At 44.2% G+C, this 27,120-nt stretch overlaps 2 protein-coding genes across 2 annotated transcripts; both read left to right on the top strand.

The window, feature by feature from the left end:
• Positions 1-7,446: 7,446 nt before the first annotated feature.
• myct1b (myc target 1b) lies at positions 7,447-9,233 on the top strand. The gene is made up of 2 exons (NM_001146511.1): positions 7,447-7,594; positions 8,286-9,233. Exons 1-2 carry the CDS (start codon positions 7,540-7,542, stop codon positions 8,861-8,863), a joined length of 633 nt encoding a protein of 210 aa, NP_001139983.1. The 5' UTR covers positions 7,447-7,539; the 3' UTR covers positions 8,864-9,233.
• A 2,548-nt stretch (positions 9,234-11,781) lies between these two features.
• On the top strand, positions 11,782-26,011 carry tulp4b (TUB like protein 4b). Its single transcript, XM_014195835.2, has 15 exons — positions 11,782-12,280; positions 12,563-12,832; positions 13,115-13,243; positions 13,359-13,520; positions 15,682-15,862; positions 16,143-16,250; positions 16,319-16,482; positions 16,818-17,042; positions 17,317-17,551; positions 17,795-17,939; positions 18,182-18,326; positions 18,543-18,636; positions 18,786-18,929; positions 19,103-22,725; positions 23,257-26,011. Exons 1-15 carry the CDS (start codon positions 12,263-12,265, stop codon positions 23,371-23,373), a joined length of 5,760 nt encoding a protein of 1,919 aa, XP_014051310.2. The 5' UTR covers positions 11,782-12,262; the 3' UTR covers positions 23,374-26,011.
• Positions 26,012-27,120: the final 1,109 nt, after the last annotated feature.

Raw genomic sequence — 27,120 nt, 5'->3', positions numbered from 1 at the left:
TTCTCTCCATAGCCTATCCCTCAGGCAGCACTGCAGTGGCAGTACACACAAGGCTATTACAAACAAAACCTTGTTTTCAGAATCATGCATATCTTCTCTCTGAAAGTACTTCACCTAAATGTAATATCTCAACATGCACCTGGCAAACTCCAGACATGCAGGCACATGGCCAAGGTATTGAATCAGCATAATAGCACAGCAGCACCGAATGGATATTAACAGAAAGGTTTGTCTAAAATGGCATCCTTTATCCTATATAGTAGGCTATATAGGCCAGGAAAACGGGTGCCATTTTGTATGCATCCAAAGTACCAGTACCCCCATAGCACCCAAATGAATGACACCTACTTTGCAGTTTCTGCATCAGGTTGGCAATGTCCTTGGAGGTTCTTCCGGACTGCCATGGTGAGGCCATGTCTTTTTTCTGCTACTGTCTGGACCACAGCAGGTGATACACTGATGCAGACGAGACAACAGGAGATCATCCCACGTTACTTTTGTGAGGAGGGCATCCCCTCACGCCCCTCCTCTCCCCTCCTTTCTCTGACTCTGTCTCTCTCGCTGTCTCCGTCTCTCTCACTTTCTATCTCTGTCTCAAGCCGATTTCAGAGGCTTGATATGGGCTACTGCAGCAAAGGGTCCAATCAAATCTCAGGTTTCAGATAGGGGAACAGCAGTTTTGCTACCCAATGGCAGCCGTCCTTCCATTCATTGTCTAGAGAGGAGAGAGATGATACATGTGCCAGTCAGTGTGTTTCCTTGAAAGTGAGCTATCACTGTCAAATATGTATTTATATATGAATATTAACTAAATAAAAGCATTATTCATAGCTCATAAGTCATTATAAATCTGCTTATAATGCATTATACTGAGGCTAGGTACGCTGTAGGAAGTGTTACCAAACCCCTAGTATGTATGAATGAAATAGGATTGTGAAATCATGAGTCAACAGAAAATGCTCTATGAAAGTGACAGGAAGTTTACAGTACGCCTACAGTGCATGCATCATCTGGATAAAGAAAATATGAATGAGCTGTCAAAAAAAAATGATTTTGAGTCACACTGCAAACAACAAGTCATTGCATATTAATTCGCTATAATGTAGATTCCATTAGGAGTTCTTGTCTTGAGCAATTGCGTCAATTGTCTTGTCTCGAGCTATTGCATCTATTGGCTAGGCGAGAAATGTTCCTTCCCATATGAAATAACTAGAAAAAAACTGAACATATTCAGTAGTAGTATTAGTAACACATTAGTAAAACAAATTGACACAAATTGATTAATCTAGTAAAAGAAATGCAACTAAGAAAGGTTGCACTAAATAGAGCATTCAAACGTTTCTTACCCCTACTGTCAATCCTGCAGCAAGCGCATGAAGCATAAACTTCAGGAAAGAAGTGTATGTGCGTGTGTTACTATGTTGCCAATGGTAACAATCAAACTCTGTAGCAGTCGTCGTATTTTTAATTATATATATTTTTTATGTGAAACATTGTAGCAATATTAAATGCTATTTCAGTTCATTGTAGTTTCTTACTATTAAAAACGAAGAATATGGTCCTTGCGCTAAAGTTATCCCGTAGTTATTCGCGCCATGTCAAATTGGAACATTCCTTTCCTGACACTACTTTTTTATGTGCATCTGCCTATCATTTGACTTTCACTGCCATCTTCTGATTTCTTCAAGTAATGCAGGTTATCTAGTTTGTCTGCCCTACTGTATGGACCTACAGTACGCTTATCAGTACACACTACACAGTGCTGCTTAGTAAATCTAGTAATTAGCTACTACAATAGACTTTTATTCGGGAAAGTGTGGGAAACTGTCTATTTATCTAGGCAACCACTTCATACCAGCAATTCAGTGACAGCGTCAATAGATTATTGTAGCCGACATGGGAACCGCAGAGTTGGGTAGGTTACTTTCTAAATGTAATCTGTTACAGTTACTATTTACCTGTCCAAAATTGTAATCAGTAACGTAACAGTCGGATAACCTCAAACTCAGTAACGTAATCTGATTACATTCAGTTACTTTTAGATTACTTTCCCCTTAAGAGGCATTAGAAGAAAACAAAAATGTTTTGGTAAAAGACTGAGGGATGGGCCTGGAGAAATGTAACCACTCTCAGATGAATAGACAGAGCTATGGATGCACTGACCATCCATGATATCAATATTATTGTTTTAACCATGTTATGAGGCTATACAGTGTATGTTTACATTCACAATGTTTACAAAACATTGGAGAAAGACAAGCTTACATTGTGGGTTTTCATGGAGTGTGACAGTTGAAATAAGCTCATGAGGCATTTATACGTTAGGTTCTTCAAGAATCATTGGATATGTATATATATCTATATATATATACTGCTCAAAAAAATAAAGGGAACACTTAAACAACACAATGTAACTCCAAGTCAATCACATTTCTGTGAAATCAAACTGTCCACTTAGGAAGCAACACTGATTGACAATAAATTTCACATGCTGTTGTGCTAATGGAATAGACAACAGGTGGAAATTTTAGGCAATAAGCAAGACACCCCCAATAAAGGAGTGGTTCAGCAGGTGGGGACCACAGACCACTTCTCAGTTCCTATGCTTCCTATGCTATGTTTTGGTCACTTTTGAATGCTGGCGGTGCTTTCACTCTAGTGGTAGCATGAGACGGAGTCTACAACCCACACAAGTGGCTCAGGTAGTGCAGCTCATCCAGGATGGCACATCAATGCGAGCTGTGGCAAGAAGGTTTGCTGTGTCTGTCAGCGTAGTGTCCAGAGCATGGAGGCGCTACCAGGAAACAGGCCAGTACATCAGGAGACGTGGAGGAGGCCGTAGGAGGGCAACAACCCAGCAGCAGGACGCTACCTCCGCCTTTGTGCAAGGAGGAGCAGGAGGAGCACTGCCAGAGCCCTGCAAAATGACCTCCAGCAGGCCACAAATGTGCATGTGTCTGCTCAAACGGTCAGAAACAGACTCCATGAGGGTGGTATGAGGCCCCGACGTCCACAGGTGGGGGTTGTGCTTACAGCCCAACACCGTGCAGGACATTTGGCATTTGCCAGAGAACACCAAGATTGGCAAATTCGCCACTGGCGCCCTGTGCTCTTCACAGATGAAAGCAGGTTCACACTGAGCACGTGACAGACGTGACAGAGTCTGGAGACGCCGTGGAGAACGTTCTGCTGCCTGCGACATCCTTCAGCATGACCGGTTTGGCGGTGGGTCAGTCATGGTGTGGGGTGGCATTTCTTTGGGGGGCCGCACAGCCCTCCATGTGCTCGCCAGAGGTAGCCTGACTGCCATTAGGTACCGAGATGAGATCCTCAGACCCCTTGTGAGACCATATGCTGGTGCGGTTGGCCCTGGGTTCCTCCTAATGCAAGACAATGCTAGACCTCATGTGGCTGGAGTGTGTCAGCAGTTCCTGCAAGAGGAAGGCATTGATGCTATGGACTGGCCCGCCCCGCCCGTTCCCCAGACCTGAATCCAATTGAGCACATCTGGGACATCATGTCTCGCTCCATCCACCAACGCCACGTTGCACCACAGACTGTCCAGGAGTTGGCGGATGCTTTAGTCCAGGTCTGGGAGGAGATCCCTCAGGAGACCATCCGCCACCTCATCAGGAGCATGCCCAGGCGTTGTAGGGAGGTCATACAGGCACGTGGAGGCCACACACACTACTGAGCCTCATTTTGACTTGTTTTAAGGACATTACATCAAAGTTGGGTCAGCCTGTAGTGTGGTTTTCCACTTAAATTTTGAGTGTGACTCCAAATCCAGACCTCCATGGGTTGATAAATTGGATTTCCATTGATTATTTTTGTGTGAATTTGTTGTCAGCACATTCAACTATGTAAAGAAAAAAGTATTTAATAAGATTATTTCTTTCATTCAGATCTAGGATGTGTTGTTTAAGTGTTCCCTTTATTTTTTTGAGCAGTGTATATATATACACACACGACCGGTCAGACATTTTAGAACACCTACTCATTCAAAGGTTTTCTTTATTTGTACTATTTTCTACATTGTAGAATAATAGTGAAGACATCAAAACTATGAAATAACACATATGGAATCATGTAGTAACCAAAAAAGTTGCTAAACAAATCAAAATATATTTTTGATTTTAGATTCTTCAAAAAGCCACCCTTTGCCTTGATGACAGCTTTACACACTCTTGGCATTCTCTCAACCAGCTTCACCTGGAACGCTATTCCAACAGACTTGAAGGAGTTCTCACATATGCTGAGCTCTTGTTGGCTGCTTTTCCTTCACTCTGTGGTCCGACTCATCCCAAACCATCTCAGTTTGGTTGAGGTTTGAGGATTGTGGAGGCCAGGTCATCTGATGCAGCACTCCATCACTCTCCTTCATGGTCAAATAGCCCTCACACAGCCTGGAAGTGTGTTGGGTCATTGTCCTGTTGAAAACAAATGATAGTCCCACTAAGCCCTAACCAGATGGGATGGTGTATCGCTGCAGAATGCTGTGGTAGCCATGCTGGTTAAGCGTGCCTTGAATTGTAAATAAATCACAGACAGTGTCACCAGCAAAGCACCCCCACACCATCACACCTCCTCCTCCATGCTTTACAGTGGGAAACACACGTGGAGATCATCCGTTCACCTACTCTCCGTCTCACAAAGACACGGAGGTTGAATCAAAAATCGCAAATTGTGACTCCAGACCAAAGGACAAATTTCTACTGGTCCAATGTCCATTACTCGTGTTTCTTGGCACAAGCAAGTCTCTTCTTATTATTGGTGTCCTTTAGTAGTGGTTTCTTTGCAGCAATTCAACCATGAAGGCCTGATTCACGCAGTCCCCCCAGTTGATGTTGAGATGTGTCTGTTACTTGAACTCTGTGGAGCATTTACTTGGGCTGCAATTTCTGAGGCTGGTAACTCTAATGAACTTATCCTCTGCAGCAGAGGTAACTCTGGGTCTTCCATTCCTGTGGTGGTCCTCGTGAGAGCCAGTTTCATCATAGTGCTTGATTGTTTTTGCGATTGCACTTGAAGAAACTTTCTTGAAAAGTTCTTGAAATGTTCTGTATTGACTGACCTTCATGTCTTAGAGTAATGATGGACTGTTGTTTCTCTTTGATTATTTGTGCTGTTCTTTCCATAATATGGACATTGTCTTTTACCAAATAGGGCTAACTTCTGTATACCACCCCTACCTTGTCAAAACACAACTGTTATGGACAGACGAATCTAAGTTTGAGGTGTTCGGATCACAAAGAAGAACATTCGTGAGATGCAGAAAAAATGTAAAGATGCAGAAGGAGTGCTTGACGCCATCTGTCAAGCATGGTGGAGGCAATGTGATGGTCTGTGGGTGCTTTGGTGCTGGTAAAGTGGGAGATTTGTACAGGGTAAACTGGATCTAGAAGAAGGAAGGCTATCACTCCATTTTGCAAAGCCATGCCATACCCTGTGGACGGCGCTTAATTGGAGCCAATTTCCTCCTACAACAGGACAATGACCCACAGCTCCAAACTATGCAAGAACTATTTAGGGAAGAAGCAGTCAGCTGGTGGCCAGCACAGTCACCAGATCTCAACCCTATTGAGCTGTTGTGGGAGCAGCTTGACCGTATGGTACGTAAGAAGTGCCCATCAAGCCAATCCAACTTGTGGGAGGTGCTTCAGGTAGCATGGGGTGAAATCTCTTCAGATTACCTCAACAAATTGACAACTAGAATGCCAAAGGTCTGCAAGGCTGTAATTGCTGCAAATGGAGGATTCTTTGACGAAAGCAAAGTTTGAAGGACAATTATTATTTCAATTAAAAATAATTTCTAACCTTGTCAATGTCTTGACTATATTTCCTATTCATTTTGCAACTCATTTCATGTATGTTTTCATGGAAAACAAGGACATTTCTAAGTGACCCCAAACTTTTGAACAGTAGTGTCCAAAAATGTCAAAAAATGGATGTAGCAGCTACAGGTTGCCCCTTTAAGTCTATCAAAAGTGTGTGAGTTTGAGCATGTGTCCATTAGGCCTATGGATACATTTTTTTTTATCAGCATGAATTAGATTGAGCAATAAAATCGCCACTTTTATTCCATAGGCTGAGTCAGGACAAAACCAGGAGGATGAGGAAAAAGAGAGACTGGGGGAAACCCAGGAGCTGAGAAACCGCTGGTTGACTTGAACAACAAGACGAACTGGCACAGACAGACAGAAAACACAGGTATAAATACCCAGGGGATAAGTGGGGAAGATGGGTGACACCTGGAGGGGGTGGAGAAAAGCACAACGACAGGTGAAACAGATCATTGCGTGACATAGGCAGCTTAAACTTCTTGAATTCAACCATTATTGGGTTCAAATACACATTTAGATTTGTGAACAGCCATCCACAACAACCATAATCCATAATGCGCAAATAGCTAAATGAGAGAGCAGCAGTGTGATTCACATCAATGCGCTATGTAGATAACAATAATAAGTGATATCAGTATCGCCGTAGCCTACACCACTACTGTCATCCTTAACTTCAAGCGTTTATTCAAGTTGGGTAATCTTTGGATGCCGACAGCAGTCGCACCATTGGAAGACATAGCTTGGACTGTAGCATGCTCTTTTACCACAATCCATCAAACACATTTGGTGTGTCATCATAGTGTCTCTGACTTGTGGTCAGACTCGCTCAAGTGGAATAAATTTAAATGTGCACCTTTTTTCTATGCTGATTTGAATGTCATTAAGAAAACAGAGAAGTGTCAACGATATTTTTTTTGCAAACATCCTTTCTGAATTTAAAAGTAATCCTCGAAGTAATCTAGTTTTTCAAAAGTATCTGTAATCTGAATACAATAATTTTGCTGGTAATGTAACGGATTACAGTTAACGTTTTTTGTAATCCCATCCATGTAATCCATTACTCCTCAACCCTGCCACTGCAGTTAACGAAGGTTTAGAGTTTAGGGAGCACAACAATTGAAGGAAATCCCATCAGAGGCTGTATACTTGATAGTGTTCACTGCAGGCGTTCTATTGGACAGTGACGTTTTGTTAGGTTTGCTTATCATACATATCCCTAGTGAAACACTTGCAAGATTATTGTGGGCCACAGAGAGTTGTGTTTATATTTATGTCCTCACTGCCCCTATCACTATACCTTACAAAATATACCCTTAAAACACTCTATATAACATGAAAAGGGCTCCTGATCTAAAAGTCACAACGTTGCCATTCAAGTACATTACAGTATTTAATAATGGAGCCAAGAGGCCATTGTTCAAGAGGAACATTGATTGTTCATTAATCAAGAGGAAATGATGTCAGAGGAAGCAGCCTTGTTTCCCAAAGTTCTGCCCCACGCAGATAAGAAAAGCACAAGCTAATTTTAAAAAGTAGAGAGAGAGGCAGGAAGCATGACAGCAACGTTTCCACTATTGCAAACAAAACAGACAGGAAGAAATGGACCAAGCAGGCAGCCTGTCTTGAAAAGAGTTCAGTTCAATGTGCTGCAGGGTTCTCAGTTTGGATGTGAACTACTTTTCTTTTCGTTATTATAATGGCGTTCAATGAGACAAATCCATTTCTGGATATACTAAAATCATTTAACATTGGTAAGAATTTTAAGCCTGCCTTTTTAATGTGTTTATTTTTCATTAAGGGATATGAGTATTCTATCTTAAAATGACTGCATTCATCTTATATAATACTACTACTACTAATATATGCCACTAAGCAGATGCTTTTATCGCTTTTATCCATACATTTTACGTATGGGTGGTCACGGTAAGCAAACCCACTACCCTGGCGTTACAAGCCCCATGCTCTACCGAAGGACCACTCAACTTTTGTGTAGTTCTGTGTTTACAGTATATGTGTTATTAAAGTTATTGTTTGAATTTGACCTACAGTCCGTCCATTAAGTGATATGAGACCATCTTTGAGTAGTCGATTTACTACTGTCGGTTTTTCATTTATGAAAATGTAAATTGTGGACCATGGAAGCAATCATTTGCAATTTGTCAAGGAATGTATACTGGCATTTTGAATCTGAAAACTCATTTATCCAACAGTTCCTTGCCACTCCATTTTGATCAACCCCAACAGGCAAAACTTGTTGCAATGATGTCATTACAATCAAATATCAACTTAATTTGCGCCCTGCTTGTAATGATCTCTTTTTTTCCCCAGCATTCCCCACTACGACAGCATTCAACATTCAATATCAGTTCACCTCAAATAAGGTGACATTAAATTAGGGAAAATCTAAAAAGGTTGTCTAATATCTTCCTCCTTTTCCTCCAGGGAACCTAGTCCTAGCCTTTTGTCTGTCCATGTTGTTGGGCCTCCTGATTGGAGCGCTGATCTACATCCTCCTAACATGGCTGTCGAGACGCAGAGCCTCCACCCGGATTACCAGGCGTCCCAAACAGCAGCACCGCTCAGCCACCTCCCAGCGCTCACACAATCCCATGGCCAACTGCCAAGGCCTCTACCGGAGCACAGTGTTCGACCGGCACAGCGACAACAGCCTCGGAGGAGGTATTCTGAGCCTATATAGACAACCATCGGTGGAGCCGGTTGGTCCACTGGGGAAGAAGACCAGCTCAGGATCATCCACCTTCCGACCAGTGCCCAAGGGCAGCAGGATGGGTCAAGGTGACGGGGCTGAGGGTGACACTAACAACCAGGATACCTTGCCTCTTCATGACACTACTGCCCCCAATTCATCAGCAGCAGATACTGCCTCCCTCATGCCAACTCAACCCAAACGGAACTCTTTTTGGTTGGGAAACAGCAGTCTTAAAGGGTTCCTGCCCACACAGACTCCTCCTCCCACATATGACAGTGTCATCAATGCCTTTCAAGAGACATGCACCTGATGATGTCACCATATGCTGCCAGGGATACATAGGTTGACTGGTTATTACAGTATAGGCTTTACTGCTGGGGGCCTTTGGAAGAGATAGGGGCCATGTCTTATGGAGAACTGTTCAGTTTTGAGTAAGGTGACCTTTGGTCCTTCTTTGGTCCATCGTCCACCCTGTCTTCTTTTCAGTCTACTATCTAAGAAAACTAAATAAATAGATTGTACTCTGACTGACCATAGGTTATGTTTATGTTGAAAAACTGTGTATCTCAATGGAATCTATGTACAAGAAGATGAAGGGTCAAGAGGATTGTCTATTATGGCTCACGTTTCTGTGATATGTTGATGAAGTTGTTGATAAAGTTGTTAATAAAGTTTTAATTATTATCCAGTCTTATGTGCTCTATCTACATTTTATACATCTGAAAGTTTCTGTGATATGTCTGTAGAGAAGAGGGAGGATTTTCCATAAAAGCAACATTACTTTAAAAAATAAACTCAGCAAAAAAAGAAACGTCCCTTTTTCAGGACCCTGTCTTTCAAAGATAATTCGTAAAAATCCAAATAACTTTCCAGATCTTCATTGTAAAGGGTTTAAACACTGTTTCCCATGCTTGTTCAATGAACCATAAACAATTAATGAACATGCACCTGTGGAAAGGTCGTTAAGACACTAACAGCTTACAGACGGTAGGCCATTAAGGTCACAGTTATGAAAACTTAGGACACTAAAGAGGCCGTTCTACGGACTCTGAAAAACACCAAAAGAAAGATGCCCAGGGTCCCTGCTCATCTGCGTGAATGTGCCTTAGGCATGCTGCAAGGAAGCATGAGGACTGTAGATGTGGCCAGGGCAATAAATTGCAATGTCCGTACTGTGAGACGCCTAAGACAGCGCTACAGGGAGACAGGACGGACAGCTGATTGTCCTTGCAGTGGCAGACCACGTGTAACAACACCTGCACAGGACTGGTACATCCGAACATCACACCTGTGGGACAGGTACAGGATGGCAACAACAATTGCCCGAGTTACACCAGGAACGCACAATCCCTCCATCAGTGCTCAGACTGTCCGCAATAGGCTGAGAGAGGCTTTGACTGAGGGCTTGTAGGCCTGTTGCAAGGCAGGTCCTCACCAGACATCACCGGCAACAACGTCGCCTATGGGCACAAACTCACCGTCGCTGGACCAGACAGGACTGGCAAAAAGTGCTCTTCACTGACAAGTCGCGCTTTTGTCTAACCAGGGGTGATGGTCGGATTCACATTTATCGTCGAAGGAATGAGCGTTACACCGAGGCCTGTACTCTGGAGCGGGATTGATTTGGCGGTGGAAGGTCCGTCATGGTCTGGGGCGGTGTGTCACAGCATCATCGGACTGAGCTTTTTGTCATTGCAGGCAATCTCAAAACTGTGCGTTACAGGGAAGACATCCTCCTCCCTTGTGTGGTACCCTTCCTGCAGGCTCATCCTGACATGACCCTCCAGCATGACAATGCCACCAGCCATACTGCTCGTTCTGTGTGTGATTTCCTGCAAGATAGGAATGTCAGTGTTCTGCCATGGCCAGCGAAGAGCCCGGATCTCAATCCCATTGAGCATGTCTGGGACCTGTTGGATCGGAGAGTGAGGGCTAGGGCCATTCCCCCCAGAAATGTCTGGGAACTTGCAGGTGCCTTGGTGGAAGAGTGGAGTAACATCTTGCAGCAAGAACTGGCAAATCTGGTGCAGTCCATGAGGAGGAGATGCACTGCAGTACTTAATGCAGGTGGTGGCCACACCAGATACTGACTGTTACTTTTGATTTTGACACCCCCTTTGCTTCGGGACACATTATTCCACTTCTGTTAGTCACATGTCTGTGGAACTTTTTCAGTTTATGTCTCAGTTGTTGAATCTTGTTATGTTCATACAAATATTTACACATGTTAAGCTTGCAGAAAATAAATGCAGTTGACAGTGAGAGGATGTTTCTTTTTTTGCTGAGTTTCTATATTTCTGTTTTTGTTGCAAAATTATTTCAGATTATTGCTGGAGAAATATCTTCATCTGTTCATCTGTTTACCCACTGAGATCACCATTGATATTTTATTTTCTAATCAACTGATTTTTCTCTGCAAGTAGCATGTCTTTGGGTATTTGTATTGGTATTCACGCTGCGGGTCTCAGAAGATTGCTATATCACACTGACATGCTTTCTGAGATAGTGAACACTTCTCCAGGATTTGTGAGATCTGATGATCGGCGCAGCGTGACTACAATAAAGTCAACCTGGAACGCACCCAATGACGCCTAAGTGGCAATGAAAACTACATGGCAACCTGCATTAAAGGCGCACCGAGCGTCAGCAGAAAGCAGCCTGGCAACGCGACTGCACTTTAACATAAATCTATGGTGGACTGCGCAGATGAAGGATATGGCAGCGACCTTATATTTGATCAAGTGAGTTCTGCATCTTGTTCGTGTAGGTGTCCTGCATATTTTGTCAGTATTGGAATTGGTCAGATAAAGGCAAACGAGCGAAGGATATCATCCTTTTTATACAGGTTCCTCTCCACTGATTCAATCTCAACGAATAGCGGTGGATGAGGGTGATCGATTACGTTCAGTCTAAATGTATTTTCATTCACTATGACAGGGCGATTTGATTGATTCATTGATTATCCATCTTATTGTAAATATGGAAAATATAACCGGTGGATACTGGACATACTGAGGGGTGGTGGGTTATTTATTTCGCGTACTGTCATTTAAGGGATGATTCTTATTCTGTAGATTCATTGAAATCTACAAGTTTTATTGAATTAGTATCGTGTTAATGACGTAACAGACTGACGTTCTCCGTATCTATGGAGACACGAAGGCAAGAGTGTTCGGTTCAGAATGTTCAATGCAGTGTTGCATAGAGACCAGGATTCTAGACATTCCCATGTCATAGCTGAGAGTAAGATACGTTTCAAGGTTGATGCACTGAATGGACAAGGCAGTGCTTTTCCTGTTTAAAGGCTGCACCCTTTCGATGGAATCTATATAGGCTATGGATAACTTGGAATAAAAAAGCCACATTTATTCTTTAGCTTTTTATTAATTTTTTGACACAGAATAGTCATCAAACTGCAAAATCACATACTGTAGCTACAGTATTTCTGACACTTGATTGGAATCACTTCATGAAGACACAGGCCTATTGAATAGACCTGCCATAGGCCACCATGTAATCAGGATGGACATTTCAAGACATGAGGACCAGGTTGTCTCCATGTAGTAAACTGAATGCTGTGTGATGCTCAGAATTTTTTCATTGATAGATTCTCTCTATCTGGGAATTAGGAAATATCTCACTCTTTAGTGCACCCACCATCTGAATGGAAACATGGACACCACCTACAAAGGAGGAATTGTAGTCAACAATGTCCAGGAACTATGAGGTGAGTAACAAGTAGGCTATTATAATTCTATTCTATTCCATGTTACATTACCTGGTCATACATTGCCTAGTAATGTTGAGTTATGACTTGACTGTATTGGATGGTTTGCTAGGCCTACCTCTTGGAGAAACAACCTAAGCACATTAGCCTACCTAATAATCCAGAATAAAGAGTGATATAAAAACACAAATGAAAAACAAACAAATAATCAAGTCAGTCAATGATACCCTTGAAGAAAGACACCAACCTCCACTATATTCTCCTCCTCTGCTTACTTCCAAGCCTGGTCACTCAGTAGGGATGTTGGCTACTGTGGAACATGGTCCCATACTCTGCAGTGACTCCAACATCCTCTGCCTCTCCTGGAAGGGCCGGGTCCCCAAGAGCGAGAAGGACAAGCCTGTGTGCCAGCGGCGCTACTATGAGGAAGGCTGGTTGGCCACTGGGAACGGTAGAGGGGTGGTGGGCGTGACGTTCACATCCAGCCACTGCAGGAGAGACAGGAACACTCCTCAGAGAATCAACTTCAACCTGCGAGGACACAACAGTGAGGTGGGTCTTGTTATTTTCCGAAACTGTGTTTATCTGCAGAATTAATTAAAAAACACCCTCATATAAACACCCAGATTTAATCTGACAATCATCACAAAAGAGCATTTTGTGTTAGTATAAAATAGGCTATGTAGAGTAGGTGGAGGAAGTGGACTGTTTTGTACTTTCTCTCATTCAGCATGTGCATCTCATGTTGAGTATGAATTGTATTCCACTTTCACATTCCTAGGGAGCCCCCTGTGTTCGTGGAGTATAATAGCAGTTGCATACTTCCCTTTGCAGGTTGTGTTGGTTCGTTGGAATGAGCCCTTTCAGAAGTTGGCCACGTGTGACATGGAGGGAGGCATCTTCGTCTGGATTCAGTATGAGGGACGGTGGTCTGTAGAGTTAGTGAATGACCGTGGTGCCCAGGTAGGTATAAGATGCCCGGGTACGATATTTTTGATATATTTTTATTGGGAAAGATAATGTATTATGTAATGCTGAAAAGGTAATATAATGGGTGCATTTCCAATCTCTCCATCAGGTGAGTGATTTCACGTGGTCCCATGATGGCACTCAGGCCTTGATCGCCTACAGGGATGGGTTTGTCTTGGTGGGGTCAGTCAGCGGACAGAGACACTGGTCCTCAGAGATCAACCTGGAGAGCCAGATCACCTGTGGCATCTGGACACCTGACGACCAACAGGTAGGTACACCTGAACTAACCTGGTTTCTGGCTGAACCTAAACAAAACATTTTGCATTTATTGCCCTTTTACAAACAAATAAGATACATACAGTGGGGGGAAAAAGTATTTCATCCCCTGCTGATTTTGTACGTTTGCCCACTGACAAAGAAAGGATCAGTCTATAATTTTAATGGTAGGTTTATTTCAACAGTGAGAGACAGAATAACAACAAAAATATCCAGAAAAAGCGCTCTACCAACTGTAGCTCAGTTGGTAGAGCATGGCGCTTGCAACGCCAGGGTTGTGGGTTCGATTCCCACGGGGGACCAGTATGTAAAAATGTAATAAAAATGTATGCACTCTACTGTAAGTCGCTCTGGATAAGAGCGTCTGCTAAATGACTAAAATGTAAATGTAATAATGAGGGAAATAAGTATTTGACCCCCTCTCATCAGAAAGATTTCTGGATCCCAGGTGTCTTTTATACAGGTAACGAGCTGAGATTAGGAGCACACTCTTAAAGGGAGTGCTCCTAACCGCAGCTTGTTACCTGTAAAAAAGACACCTGTCCACAGAAGCAATCAATCAATCAGATTCCAAACTCTCCACCATGGCCAAGACCAAAGAGCTCTCCAAGGATGTCAGGGACAAGATTGTAGACCTACACAAGGCTGGAATGGGCTACAAGACCATTGCCAAGCAGCTTGGTGAGAAGGTGACAACATTTGGTGCGATTATTCGCAAATGGAAGAAACACAAAAGAACTGTCAATATCCCTCAGCCTGGGGCTCCATGCAAGATCTCACCTCGTGGAGTTGCAATGATCATGAGAAGGGTGAGGAATCAGCCCAGAACTACACGGGAGGATCTTATCAATGATCTCAAGGCAGCTGGGACCATAGTCACCAAGAAAACAATTGGTAACACACTACGCTGTGAAGGACTGAAATCCTGCAGCGCCCGCAAGGTCCCCCTGCTCAAGAATACATATACATGCCCGTCTGAAGTTTGCCAATGAACATCTGAATGACTCAGAGGACAACTGGTGAAAGTGTTGTGGTCAGATGAGACCAAAATGGAGCTCTTTGACATCAACTCAACTCGCCGTGTTTGAAGGAGGAGGAATGCTGCCTATGACCCCAAGAACACCATCTCCACCGTCAAACATGGAGGTGGCAACATTATGCTTTGGGGGTGTTTTTCTGCTATGGGGACAGGACAACTTCACCGCATCAAAGGGACGATGGACGGGGCCATGTACCGTCAAATCTTGGGTGAGAACCTCCTTCCCTCAGTCAGGCATTGAAAATGGGTCGTGGATGGGTATTCCAGCATGACAATGACCCAAAACACACGGCCAAGGCAACAAAGGAGTGGCTCAAGAAGAAGCACATTAAGGTCCTGGAGTGGCCTAGCCAGTCTCTAGACCTTAATCCCATAGAAAATCTGTGGAGGGAGCTGAAGGTTCGAGTTGCCAAACATCAGCCTCGAAACCTTAATGACTTGGAGAAGATCTGCAAAGAGGAGTGGGACAAAATCCCTCCTGAGATGTGTGCAAACCTGGTGGCCAACTACAAGAAACGTCTGCCCTCTGTGATTGCTAACAAGGGTTTTGCCACCAAGTGCTAAGTCATGTTTTGCAGAGGGGTCAAATACTTATTTCCCTCATTAAAATGCAAATCATTTTATAACATTTTTGACATGCATTTTTCTGGATTTTTTTGTTGTTATTCTGTCTCTCACTGTTCAAATAAACCTACTATTAAAATTATAGACTGATCATTTCTCTGTAAGTGGGCAAACGTACAAAATCAGCAGGGGATCAAATACTTTTTTCCCCCACTGTATTATAGTATTGACCTTTTTGTTACAGGCAACAATATATGAAATAATCTGTTGGTTTCGGGGACACAGATTTAGCCTTGACTAAAAAGCATGTTCATTTGAGATTCTTGCATACTTGTTTGTCTATTGCCTGTCCAGGAGATGTACTTGTACATCAAGCTGCCTCGTGCTGCAGAAAAGTTTGATAGGCTCCTGCCCCTTTGGGCTGTTCTGGCTCGGACAAGGCTTACTTAATCTTTGTCTAGGATTTAGGTTTAATCTTTGTCCAGGAAACCAGCCCCATTTATGTTTTCTCTCAGAAAATAATGATTCCTGCCCACTGCCTTTACTTCAGGTATTGTTTGGTACAGCCGACGGTCAGGTGATAGTGATGGACTGTCATGGTCGCATGCTGGCCCATGTCCTGCTACACGAGTCAGATGGCATCGTCGGCATGTCATGGAACTGCCCCTGCTTCCTAGTGGAGGACAGCACAGAAAGCGACACCGACTCTGATGACAATAACCCACCTCAAGGTAAGATACTGTAATAATGATAATGTAAGATAGTGTGGTTATTTAGATCATTTAGGCACTGATTCTATGGGCACAGAGAGTGACGCTGAGTCTTATGACAATAACCCACCTCAAGGTAACACATTGTAAACGATCAAGCGAGAGAGAGAACATTCCTGTCTTGTACCTCTCTCGAACGTAAAAAAAAAAGAAGATGTGATAACATTTTTTACCTCTACTGTGAACACTATGATCGGGCACATTGGCCAGGAGGCTAATGTGTTTATTTCTCTCTCCCAAGTGCGTATCCTGAAGCCCCTTCTGACAGTCAGCTTCATATCAGGAGACATCAGTTTGATGAACAACTACGATGACCTCGCTCCTACCGTCATCCGCTCAGGACTCAAAGGTAATGACCTTTTCAATGTCTATGTGTGGGCGGACCAAATGTGTTGTGACTGAGCTTCTCCTGTTCAGATGTGGAGGTCCAGTGGTGTTCTCAGGGGGACCTCCTGGCGGTAGCTGGAATGGAGAGACATGGGCTCCCTGGAGTCCCCTCGGACTCTATCATGAGGAACGCCCTGGTCAAATTCTACAACATCCAAGGAGAACATATCTACACGTTAGAAACACCTGCCCAGGTGAGCTCTCCTCTCTGATTCACTTTTCTGAAATGTTATAGTATGATATTTACAAACTGGTTGTAATCTGTTTGTGATGGCATAATTTCAACCAGTTTTGCCTTCTGGGTAGGTCCTCTAACACGTATAAGTCAAATTCTATAAGTCATCTGAAATCTTCAATGAATAACTACAATATTAACAGAAAGTATACTTGACATGAAATGTACTGTTGCCACACTTCCAAGTCTTGTTCAGTGGGCTATGGAGAAAGCCAGAAATCAAGGTTCCATAGAATGTGAATACAACAGAACAGGGCTGACTGGGAATCTGCCTTGTCAACCTTTGCCTTGCAGCGCCCCATCACCACTATCTGCTGGGGCCACAGAGACTCTCGTCTGTTCCTGGCGTGTGGCACGGCGCTGTACGTGGTGCGGGTGGAGCACCGGGTGGCCAGCCTGCAGCTGCTGTGCCAACAGGGCATCGCCAGCGCCCTGCGGGAGGAGAGGGACGTGGGCAAACTAAACATGCCCTCCTTACTCTGCTCCTACGTCACAACCGCCTTCATACCCACCATCAAGGTAAAATGAGCTTTATTCATTTGGCTACTGTAGGTTATTATCTGAGCTCAAAGCCATCTGGACTTGTTCATTTCAAAATGACAGGACCCCTTGGTCGTAATCCTTCAATGTTTGTAGATCGGTAAGGTGCAGGGGATATGCTGGAAGCTCCATCACTACCCTGAGTGTACCTATCCAGATCCTAACGATCTAAAGGGGTAAGGGCCAAGGGGAAGGGGTAGGGGTAGGGAGCGGATTGGAACCAACTGTTAATGCTTGTCTCTTGTTTCTCTAGCCTCCTATTCCTGATCCCAACAACATCCGGGACTTTGTCAGCTACCCCACTGCTGGCAACGAGAGGCTGCACTGCACCATGAAGCGAGCGGAGGACAACCCAGAGGCAGGGGGACCCTGTTACACCCTCTACCTGGAACACCTAGGGGGTCTGGTGCCCATCCTCAAAGGCAGACGCATCAGCAAGCTACGGCCAGAGTTCATCATCATAGACCCTAAAACAGACAGCAAAGCAGGTGGGATTGGCACAGAAAAATGTATTATAATGCGCTTTCAAAAATAGTTAGTATGTTACACACAAACAGCTAATTTTAGACCGGTATATCATGATGAGTTGGGCAACCCTACTATTGTGTGTTCACATGTATATTGTATTTTCCTGAAGTTCTACTGTTCTGACCTGTTTATAGAGGTTGAGTCAAATATGATTTTTTATTTGTTATTTGTTTGTTTGTTTATTTGCTTGTTTTATTTTCCAGATGAGGTGTGTGTGAATGCTATGATCTCCTACATGACTGACAGCTGTAACTGTTCGGACTCCAGCGACATTGAGTTGAGTGATGAGTGGGTCGGGAAGAAGTCACCTAAACTATCCAGAGGAAACAGGTCACCCAAGCTTTCCAGGTATCTTTCATTACAATGGTCTGGACTCTGGAAGAATGAGGTTATAAGACTAATGTTTACCATATTCAACCCTAATCTTAACCATTACCTTTAGTAGCCGATCCATGTTATACAAAAGTTCAAGCCTCTTCAATATGTCATACTGATCATTTTATTTGTTTTAAATGTTATTTGTTAATCATTTTAAATTGGTCTATTTTTGCCTTGATTTGCCGTTTTGTTTTGGTTGTTATCTGGCGTAGAAGGAACATGGAATCTAGAAAATCTCCCAAAATGTCCCGGGCTAGTCAAGAAGGCCCACGATCACCCCGGTTACCAACAAAGAAGCCTCTAATTCGATCTCCCAGTTTGACGCGTCGAGAGATGTCAATGGATGGAATCTCTGAGGTATTGTCTGAATATGTGTCGTGTGGAACGTTGGTATAGTGGTTCTTTAGTGGTTAGGGGCTGAAACTGTGGTTTCTGCATGTTTAGATTTAACCACTTCTGTGCTCAGAAGTTAACCGGGTATAGTTAGCTGGCTAGCGCATGCAATATTTGGTTCTGGGTTCTGGATAATTTTTTACATAATAAAAAAATGAATCTATTTGCTTGATTTCACAGCATAATTATCTTGCTCAAGTCACGTCCAATATTTGGGGGACAAAGTTCAAAATCGTTGGACTTGCTTCTTTCCTACCTGCTAATCTTGGTGCAGGTAAGATCACAAACATTTGGAGAGAAAAAAATGTACTGAAATCAAACACGGCCATATTTTCAGTATTTACCTTATTTTATATTATTCCTTTATATTGACCACTCCATTTCATTCCAATTTGATTGTAGAAATGTTTTCCTCTGTTTTAGTTATCTATAAGACCAGTTTGCTCCATCTACAACCAAGGCAGATGACAATCTACCTTCCGGAGGTGCGGAAAATATCACTTGACTTCATGAGCCTGCCTGTCTTTAACCCAAACGTTTTCAGTGAGGATGAGGATGACTTGCCAGGTAAGTCATGAATGAATGAACAATTAAACAAACTAACAATTAATTGATACTGGAATTAAGTATCAAGTGCAAGTTTACATGAATTTCGGTTGGATGTTGACTTCTGTTTAGTAGTGAATGTAGTACATAACAATACCTAAAGTTATTGGAATATTCTTTGCCTTGTCTTTCAGTGATGGGACCATCTGGAGTGACAAGTGACAACCCTCCCTGTACGGTCAACATTCCCATCGCACCCATCCACAGCCCTGCCCAAGCCATGTCCCCCACTCAGAGCATTGGACTGGTCCAGTCCCTGCTGGCCAATCAGAACATCCAGCTGGATGTCTTGACCAATCCCACGGCTACGGCTTCAGCAGCAGCGGCGGTGGCGGCCGCTGCAGCAGCCTCAGCCTCTATTGCAGGGCCTGATCACAGTCAGAATGCAGTAGCAGCACAGTACAGTGGGACTCTAGGAAGGTACTCCAACCCAGGACAGGTGATCTTTAACGGGCTAGAGATGGGTCCCCTCCTAGCTGGAACAATACCTCCACCTCCACCTCCACCCCCACACCACCTCCCTCAACAACCTCAACAACAACGTCCTCAGTCTCAACAGACACACCAACAACAGTCCAAACAACCACAGCAGATACTAACCCAACAGCAGCAGCAGCAACAACAACAGAGAATGCAACAGCATCAACAACTACAGCAACAGCAGATTCAACAACAACATCAACAACTACAACAGCATCATATACAGCAGATCCAACAGCAGCAGCAACAACAGACTCAGCAGCACCAAGCACTGCAACAACAGCACCAACAACAACAGGCGGCACTGCAACAGCAACAACAGCAGATCCAACAGCAGCACCAACACTTGCAACAACAGCAAATCGCTCAGCAGCACCAGCAGATGCAACTGCAGCATGAGCAAATGCATCAGCAGCAGCAACAAATGCAGCAGCAACAACAGCAGATCCGACAGCAGATTATAGAGATGAGGCAGCAACAACAGCAGCTGCAGCAGCAACATCAGCAGATACAACAGCAACACCAACAGATGCAGAGGCAGCACCAACAAATGCAGCAGCAACTGAAGCTGCAGATCACCTTGCCCCCTCCGCCTACTGGCTATCCCACCATCTCTCTGCAGCAGTTCCAGGTACTGCAACAGGTACCCCACCCCAGTGCAGAGTTGGGACCAGAAAGAGGAGAGCAGGGGCATACTCAGAGCCATACTCTGGGCAGGCCAAGTCTACCGCGATCCAGGCCTCCATCATTCATTGATGTAGACAGCTTACGGTTTAGACCTCCTTCCTTCATCGAAGCAGACACATCAAGATCTAGACCACCGTCATTCATCGACATAGACACAATACGGACTAGACCTCCTTCTTTCATTGATGCAGATACAGGTACATTGCGGTCTAGACCCTCGTCGTTCCTCGATGCAGACTCCTCCCGATCCAGACCTCCTTCATTCATAGACACAGACACACTACGGTCTAGACCTCCTTCCTTCCTCGATGCAGAGACTTCCCTTGAGATCCAGATGAGGAAGGTGAACCCTCCACCACCCTACCCAGGCACCGTAGTGTCTGCAGCTACCGCCACAACCTCCAGCGCTCCTCAGACCCTCATCACCAACTGTGACAACCCCAACATACTGGTCACAGCAGACCCGTGTCTGAAGAAAGACGAGTTCTCACTCCACCCAGTTGGTCTCCAGTACCAGATGGGATACGAGAGGATCACAACGTTTGACAGCAGTGGGAATGTAGAGGAGGTGTGTCGCCCTCGCAGAAGACTCATAAGCAACCAGAACACCTACGCTGTTCAAGGCATGGGAGGTTCGGCCACACTTAAAGTCACCTCATCATCTGACGGTAAGAAAGTCCAGCTTCCTTACAGCTCAGCGACTCTAAGCCGCCTCTCTGTGCCACGATACTCCATACCTAGCAGAGACCCACCCCCCTACCCAGATCCAGCCAATCAGGTTAACATTAACACGACGACACTTCCTCCTCCCCAACGCATGGACAGTAGTCACATGATTCACGCCACCTTGCGACCTGACCGGCGAGACGTGGAATCTCGCCTGAAGGTGTCCCAGATGGTTGACGCTTCAAGGACTCTACCAACCAAGTCTAAGATCAACAGTGCTGCCCTAGCGCTCTCTTACCAGCAGAGGGTGCCCACGGCTCTGTATACCTGCACTCAGTGCAGCAGCAACAGCAGCAGCACCAGTGTCAGTGTTAGTGGTGGTGGTAGTAGCAGCAGTGGCATCGCAGGAGGCACTGTAGTGCGACAGGATTTCCCACCAGGAAAAGGTGCTCATCACAGCACCATCATTGTTCACTCCAAAAGCGCTTCGCCTCAAGCTTCTCAGTCATCTTACAATCTGCTGAATCCTGTTGATAACAGCAGGGATAGGACTGTGTATGTGAACTCTGGCTTTACCGAAGACGAGACATTAAGTCAGCAGTGTCGTCACTTGACTCTTGGGGAAGTTAGTTTGACTCTGAAACGTCCTCCACCATACCAGTGGGACCCAAACACTGCAGAGGAGTTCTGGATACCCCCAGAACAGACTATCTTAGCTCCTCCTCCACCACCAACGCACAAACCACCACCCCCGATCATCTTCAGCAATGCTCAGCATCTGGACATGACACGGCTGCCTTTTGTACTCTCAACAAAACCTCCCAGCAGCCCAAGTACTGTTACTTTCCCATCAGGTTACCAGATCTCCATGTCACCTTTCCCTCCAGGGGTAGGTCAGGATGGATCCCCACTCCAGTCCATGCAGAGCCTTCCACCACCCTGCCCTCCCAACGAAGTAGTTGCTCCAGTCCCTCAGTTTGCCCAGCAGGACCCCAACCTGGTCTTGCCACCTGGATACCCTCCCAACCATGCCAACCTAGCTTGCTGCCCTCTGCCCCCTATGTACCCAGGGGCCACCTCCTGCGCTGGGCTTCAGCTGCACCCTGTTAGCCTGCACCCCTGGAACCCATATAGCCTACCCATGCAGGACCTGTCAGGCTCTGCCACCCTCCCCAGCAAGCCTCATCAGGTGTTAGAGAAGCCAGTCCTCTCCCCACCTCCTCCTATTGCTCCCCCCCCACCACCTCTTACACTTCCTCCTCCTCCACCAACCGAGCTGCCGAAACCCAAAAGCCCTCCTACAGAGGAGCTGGCGGAATCTGCCAGTAGCTTCCAGGAGCCGTCTTCTCTAAACGAAAGCCCCATTCCAGACCGACAGGGGTCTGACATGTTCAGCAAGAAAAGTCGTAAACGTCTAGACAGCCGAGCCGAGGCGGCAAACATGACCACCGTCTCAGAGGGCAAATCCAAAAAGGAAGGGCGCGCCCTCTCTGACTTCAACTCCCTCATCTCCAGCCCCAGGCTTGGCGGCAGGGAGAAGAAGAAACTCAAAGGCCAGAGGGAGCAGCTGAACAAAACCAAGAAGCTCAACAGGACCAGTACCACCAACGAGTTCCAGGACAGTTCGGAGAGCGAGCCCGAGCTCTTCATCAGCGGAGACGAACTGATGAACCAGAGCCAGAGCTCCAAGAAGGGTTGGAAGAGTAAGAGAAGCATGAGGATGGCCAGTGAACTGGAGGAGATTAAGTGCAGGAAGGCCAATGAGAGAGAGGACCGCGGGCTGGGCAGCCAGGGATTCATCTATGTCATGGCCAATAAGCAGCCACTCTGGAATGAGGCCACACAGGTCTACCAGTTGGACTTCGGAGGACGGGTCACTCAGGAGTCTGCTAAGAACTTTCAGATTGAGCTGGACGGGAGACAGGTAAAATGTTGCTTCCATTATTTACAGAAACCTAGATACATTGTAAAAAAAGAACCACCTATATATAATTTAGAATGTTAAATCTGTTTGCGGTTGCTTTAAATATAAGTTTAGCCTCCAGTCTCTCTGGAGGCCTGGGTTCAGATCCCACCACTGCCACGAACTGTCACATTGACCTGTTTATGACTGAGATGAGTCAGCACTCAAATTGAACTCCAGGCAGCAGTGGCACAACCAGAAGTTCATTGGTGGGTGGGCCTGCGCAAGTTTGGTTGGGCCAATTATTTTTATTTATTTTGGAATTTTGAGGGGGTTGGGGAAAGCAGCTAACTTCCTGCAATTTTACACATTCTGTCATGGGGCAAAGAGAAAACTTTACCTTTTCACAGCTAATCTCATGCTATTCTACACATTTTGCCAACAGGCCCACCCAGGCCCACCTGTACCTATGCCCCACAGATGTGATGCAAACAGGCCTTCCTTACAGCTTTATTCCTGATTTCCTGTCTCTTTTCCCCTGTTTTTCTACAGGTGATGCAGTTTGGCAGAATCGATGGGAACGCATATATCCTGGATTTCCAGTATCCTTTCTCAGCAGTGCAGGCCTTTGCTGTTGCCTTAGCCAATGTTACTCAAAGGCTGAAGTAAGAGACTGCTCTAACCAGTGGTGTAGTGGAGGATATTTTGTGCAAGTGTTTACCTACCTTTTGCAGAAAAATGCATTGAAAGTATAGGGAGCGTTACATTACTCACCGCAAATGGCGATCAGTGTTTACCCACCTATGTTTTTTTACCACTACATCACTGGCTCTAACCCAACGTCACATATGTGTCGAAAAAAAGGAGGAAGGTAAGCGCTGCTAAGGTACACAATAGTAGATTTTGGGGTAAATGAATATAATTAATTATAATGCCTTTATTGGTATGGCATGTTCAATGGAAACAAAGTTTAAAAACTCTGACATATGTGTCATATACAGTATATGGCTCTGTTACAACGTACTCTGATGCAAAGTGACAGAATAATCCTGGGTCCTGTAACACGGGACTGTCAATGTAGTTCTGTGGTGGAAAAGACGGTTAATAGGGCTATGAAATACACTTTAATAAGCCTCACAACAAAGCTTTTTAGTAGGTAAGTTCCTCTTACTTACCGTACATATGCATTGGATTTAAAAACTGCCCTGTGGAGATGTGCAATTTTAAAAGACTTGACTAAAATTGCAGGTTATAGTGGTCATAGGACAAGTAAAGTGCAATGTTGGACAATGTTGAAATAATGTATTGTGAGAGAGGAGACCATGTTGATTGTGGAAAGACAACAAGATGAGTTTGAAAGTAATAGAGTTTATTTAGATGTTATTTCGAAGATCACTTCTATGAAGTGATCATAGGATTATCCACATTTTCTGTAAATGTTTTTGTAGGACCTAGGAATATCCACATTTCCATTATGTAAATGTTATTGTAGGACTACATACCCTCATATGACATAAATTGTAACACATTCATAACTAAATTGTAACATGTATATTATCAAACCTTTCTGCCCATCATTTCATTTGGTTGAACCTATGAAGAAAAAAAAATGTCATGCATGTGTAAATCATTCACCAAAATCATCAAATGCATGGTTCATGTATCTGGGGAAAAATGCATACAGTAGAAATCCCACCTGCTGTCAGATCCGTCAACTTATGTTAAATCCTGCAAGAAAATGAAAAGCTATCCTTAATTTAATGTTATGGTGTATAGGCTTGGTTGGCTCTGTGTTTTAGTCACTGGGTGTGGTTATGATGCTACTTGAACATTGCATTTGAATGTGAAGTGCTTTGCCTCCTTGGAGATTTTGCTGCTGCTTTTGATAGATATTGTCTGCATTATTGCTAATAGTGTGTCACTTCGTACTGAAGACATTGAAGTTATCATTTTTTACATTTTCAGATTTTAATTGGATTTGATTGACTAATTCATTTGTGAATATGTTATTCAGTAATTAACATTTGTCTTATGCCGCTTTATCTGAAAGTATTGTAACTTCCAAAATAATGGAAACACTAGAGTAAATGAGGGATACGAAGTATATTGAAAACAGGTGCTTCCACATAGGTGTGGTTCCTGAGTTAATTAAGTAATTAACACCCCATCATGCGTAGGGTCTGGCATACAAATGTTAGGCAGGACATTATTTTGGCTTCCAAGGCTGTGTTATGACAATTCCCCGATCCACAGGGCACGAGTGGTCATTGAATGGTTTGATAAGCATGAAAACCATGTAAACCGTATGCCATGGCTGTGTCAGTTACCAGATCTCAACCCAATTGAACACTTAGGGGAGATTCTGGAACGGCGCCTCCCTCCAGCATTTGTCGCGTTTCGCCCACCAAGCAAGGAGTTTTTGTATGGAGGCCAATGAGAGTGTCGAATTTGGTCAACAAAAAATGTATGGCTTATTTGCTACTTGAGGTTTATAGAAGTTTCGTAATGGTTAAGTTGTTACGAGTGTACTGATATAAGTAGGACACGTGACATCTCGCCAACATTGAGAAAAAACACTTTATATCTGAGTTGGCTCGAGTTGGCTATGGATATTCATGGCATGAGGCTAATAGCATAACATCTCTTGCCAATGAATACAGGAGGTTAAAAACGATTACAATAGTGAGATGAATCCACGAATCCAAAGAAAGGATAGGCGGGAGCTAGACAGCCCGCCATGCCGCTTTATGGACAACGACTCCCATTGTTATGGCAGGGATACATGTATCTTGTTAGTATATACATCATTTCTGCCGGGCTTGAAACAGCGTTTTCCACCACAATCAACCAAATTATGGAATTTCTCACAGAAGAATGGTGTCGCATCCCTCCAATAGAGTTCCAGACACTTGTAGAATCTATGCCAAGGTGCATTGAAGCTGTTCTGGATCGTAATGACCCAACACCCTATTAAAATACTTTATTTTGGTGTTTCCCTTCTTTTGGCAGTTACCTGCAGGATTATTTGAAAAAGTATTGTAGACAAGTTATGTGATGATTCAACTATTCAAATCAAATCACATTTATTTCTAAAGCCCTTCTTACATCAGCTGATATCTCAAAGTGCTGTACAGAAACCCAGCCTAAAACCCCAAACAGCAAGCAATGCAGGTGTAGAAGCACGGTGGCTAGGAAAAACTCCTTAGAAAGGCCAGAAACTAGGAAGAAACCTAGAGAGGAACCAGGCTATGAGGGGTGGCCAGTCCTCTTCGGGCTGTGCCGGGTGGAGATTATAACAGAACATGGCCAAAATGTTCAAATGTTCATAGATGACCAGGGTCAAATAATAATGATCACAGTGGTTGTCGAGGGTGCAACAGGTCAGCACCTCAGGAGTAAATGTCAGTTGGCTTTTCATAGCCGATCATTCAGAGTATCTCTACCGCTCCTGCTGTCTCTAGAGAGTTGAAAACAGCAGGTCTGAGACAGGTAGCACGTCCAGTGAACAGGTCAGGGTTCCATAGCCGCAGGCAGAACAGTTGAAACTGGAGCAGCAGCACAGCCAGATGGACTGGGGACAGCAAGGAGTCATCAGGCCAGGTAGTCCCGAGGCATGGTCCTAGGGCTCAGATCCTCCGAGGGAGAGAAAGAAAGAATAAGAGAGAGCATACTTAAATTCACACAGGACACAGGATAAATACTCCAGATATAACAGACTGACCCTAGACCCCCGACATATAAACTACTGCAGCATAAATACTGGAGGCTGAGACAGGAGGGGTCGGGAGACACTGTGGCCCCCGTCCGACTATTCAATGCTTAGCATTGTTATTCTACTGTGTTATACAGCAATACTTCAATGCTTATTATTATCAATACAGACAGTGTGTGTGGTCATTATGAATCAGCATCACCACCTAAAATAATATTATTTTGTTGCCCAGATGGATTTTTATTTTCTTTTAAATCTTATACAATTATTTTGTCCAGTTTATATATCAGAAGATATATCATACGTTATATATCAGAAGATATATCATGCATTAAAAGATAGGCCTACCACCCGATGTCCAAAAACGTAATAAAATGTAGAACACGTATGTCTATGTCTATTCATTGTGTGTGTGTGTGTGTGTTCGCGTGTGTGAGTAGCCAGGTCACCCGTGATACAAGTCAGTGTTCAACATCCAGCCAGGTCTGAGTACGTCGGGGAGATGACGTGAAAACTGGCCACTGGGGGCAACAGTGATAGAAATGTGTTTTTGACATTTCAAAAAATATGTATATATTTAACTAGCCAAGTCAGTTAAGAACAAATTCTCATTTACAATGATGGTCTAGTAACAGTGGGTTAACTGCCTTGTTCAAGGGCAGACCGACAAATGTTTACCTTGTCAGCTCAGGGATTCAATCTAG

Source organism: Salmo salar, chromosome ssa01 (genome assembly GCF_905237065.1).
Source record: "Salmo salar chromosome ssa01, Ssal_v3.1, whole genome shotgun sequence".
Lineage (NCBI taxonomy): Eukaryota > Metazoa > Chordata > Actinopteri > Salmoniformes > Salmonidae > Salmo > Salmo salar.
The sequence above is the reverse complement of the archived record's forward strand: the minus strand, read 5'-3'. Positions and strand labels throughout refer to the sequence as shown.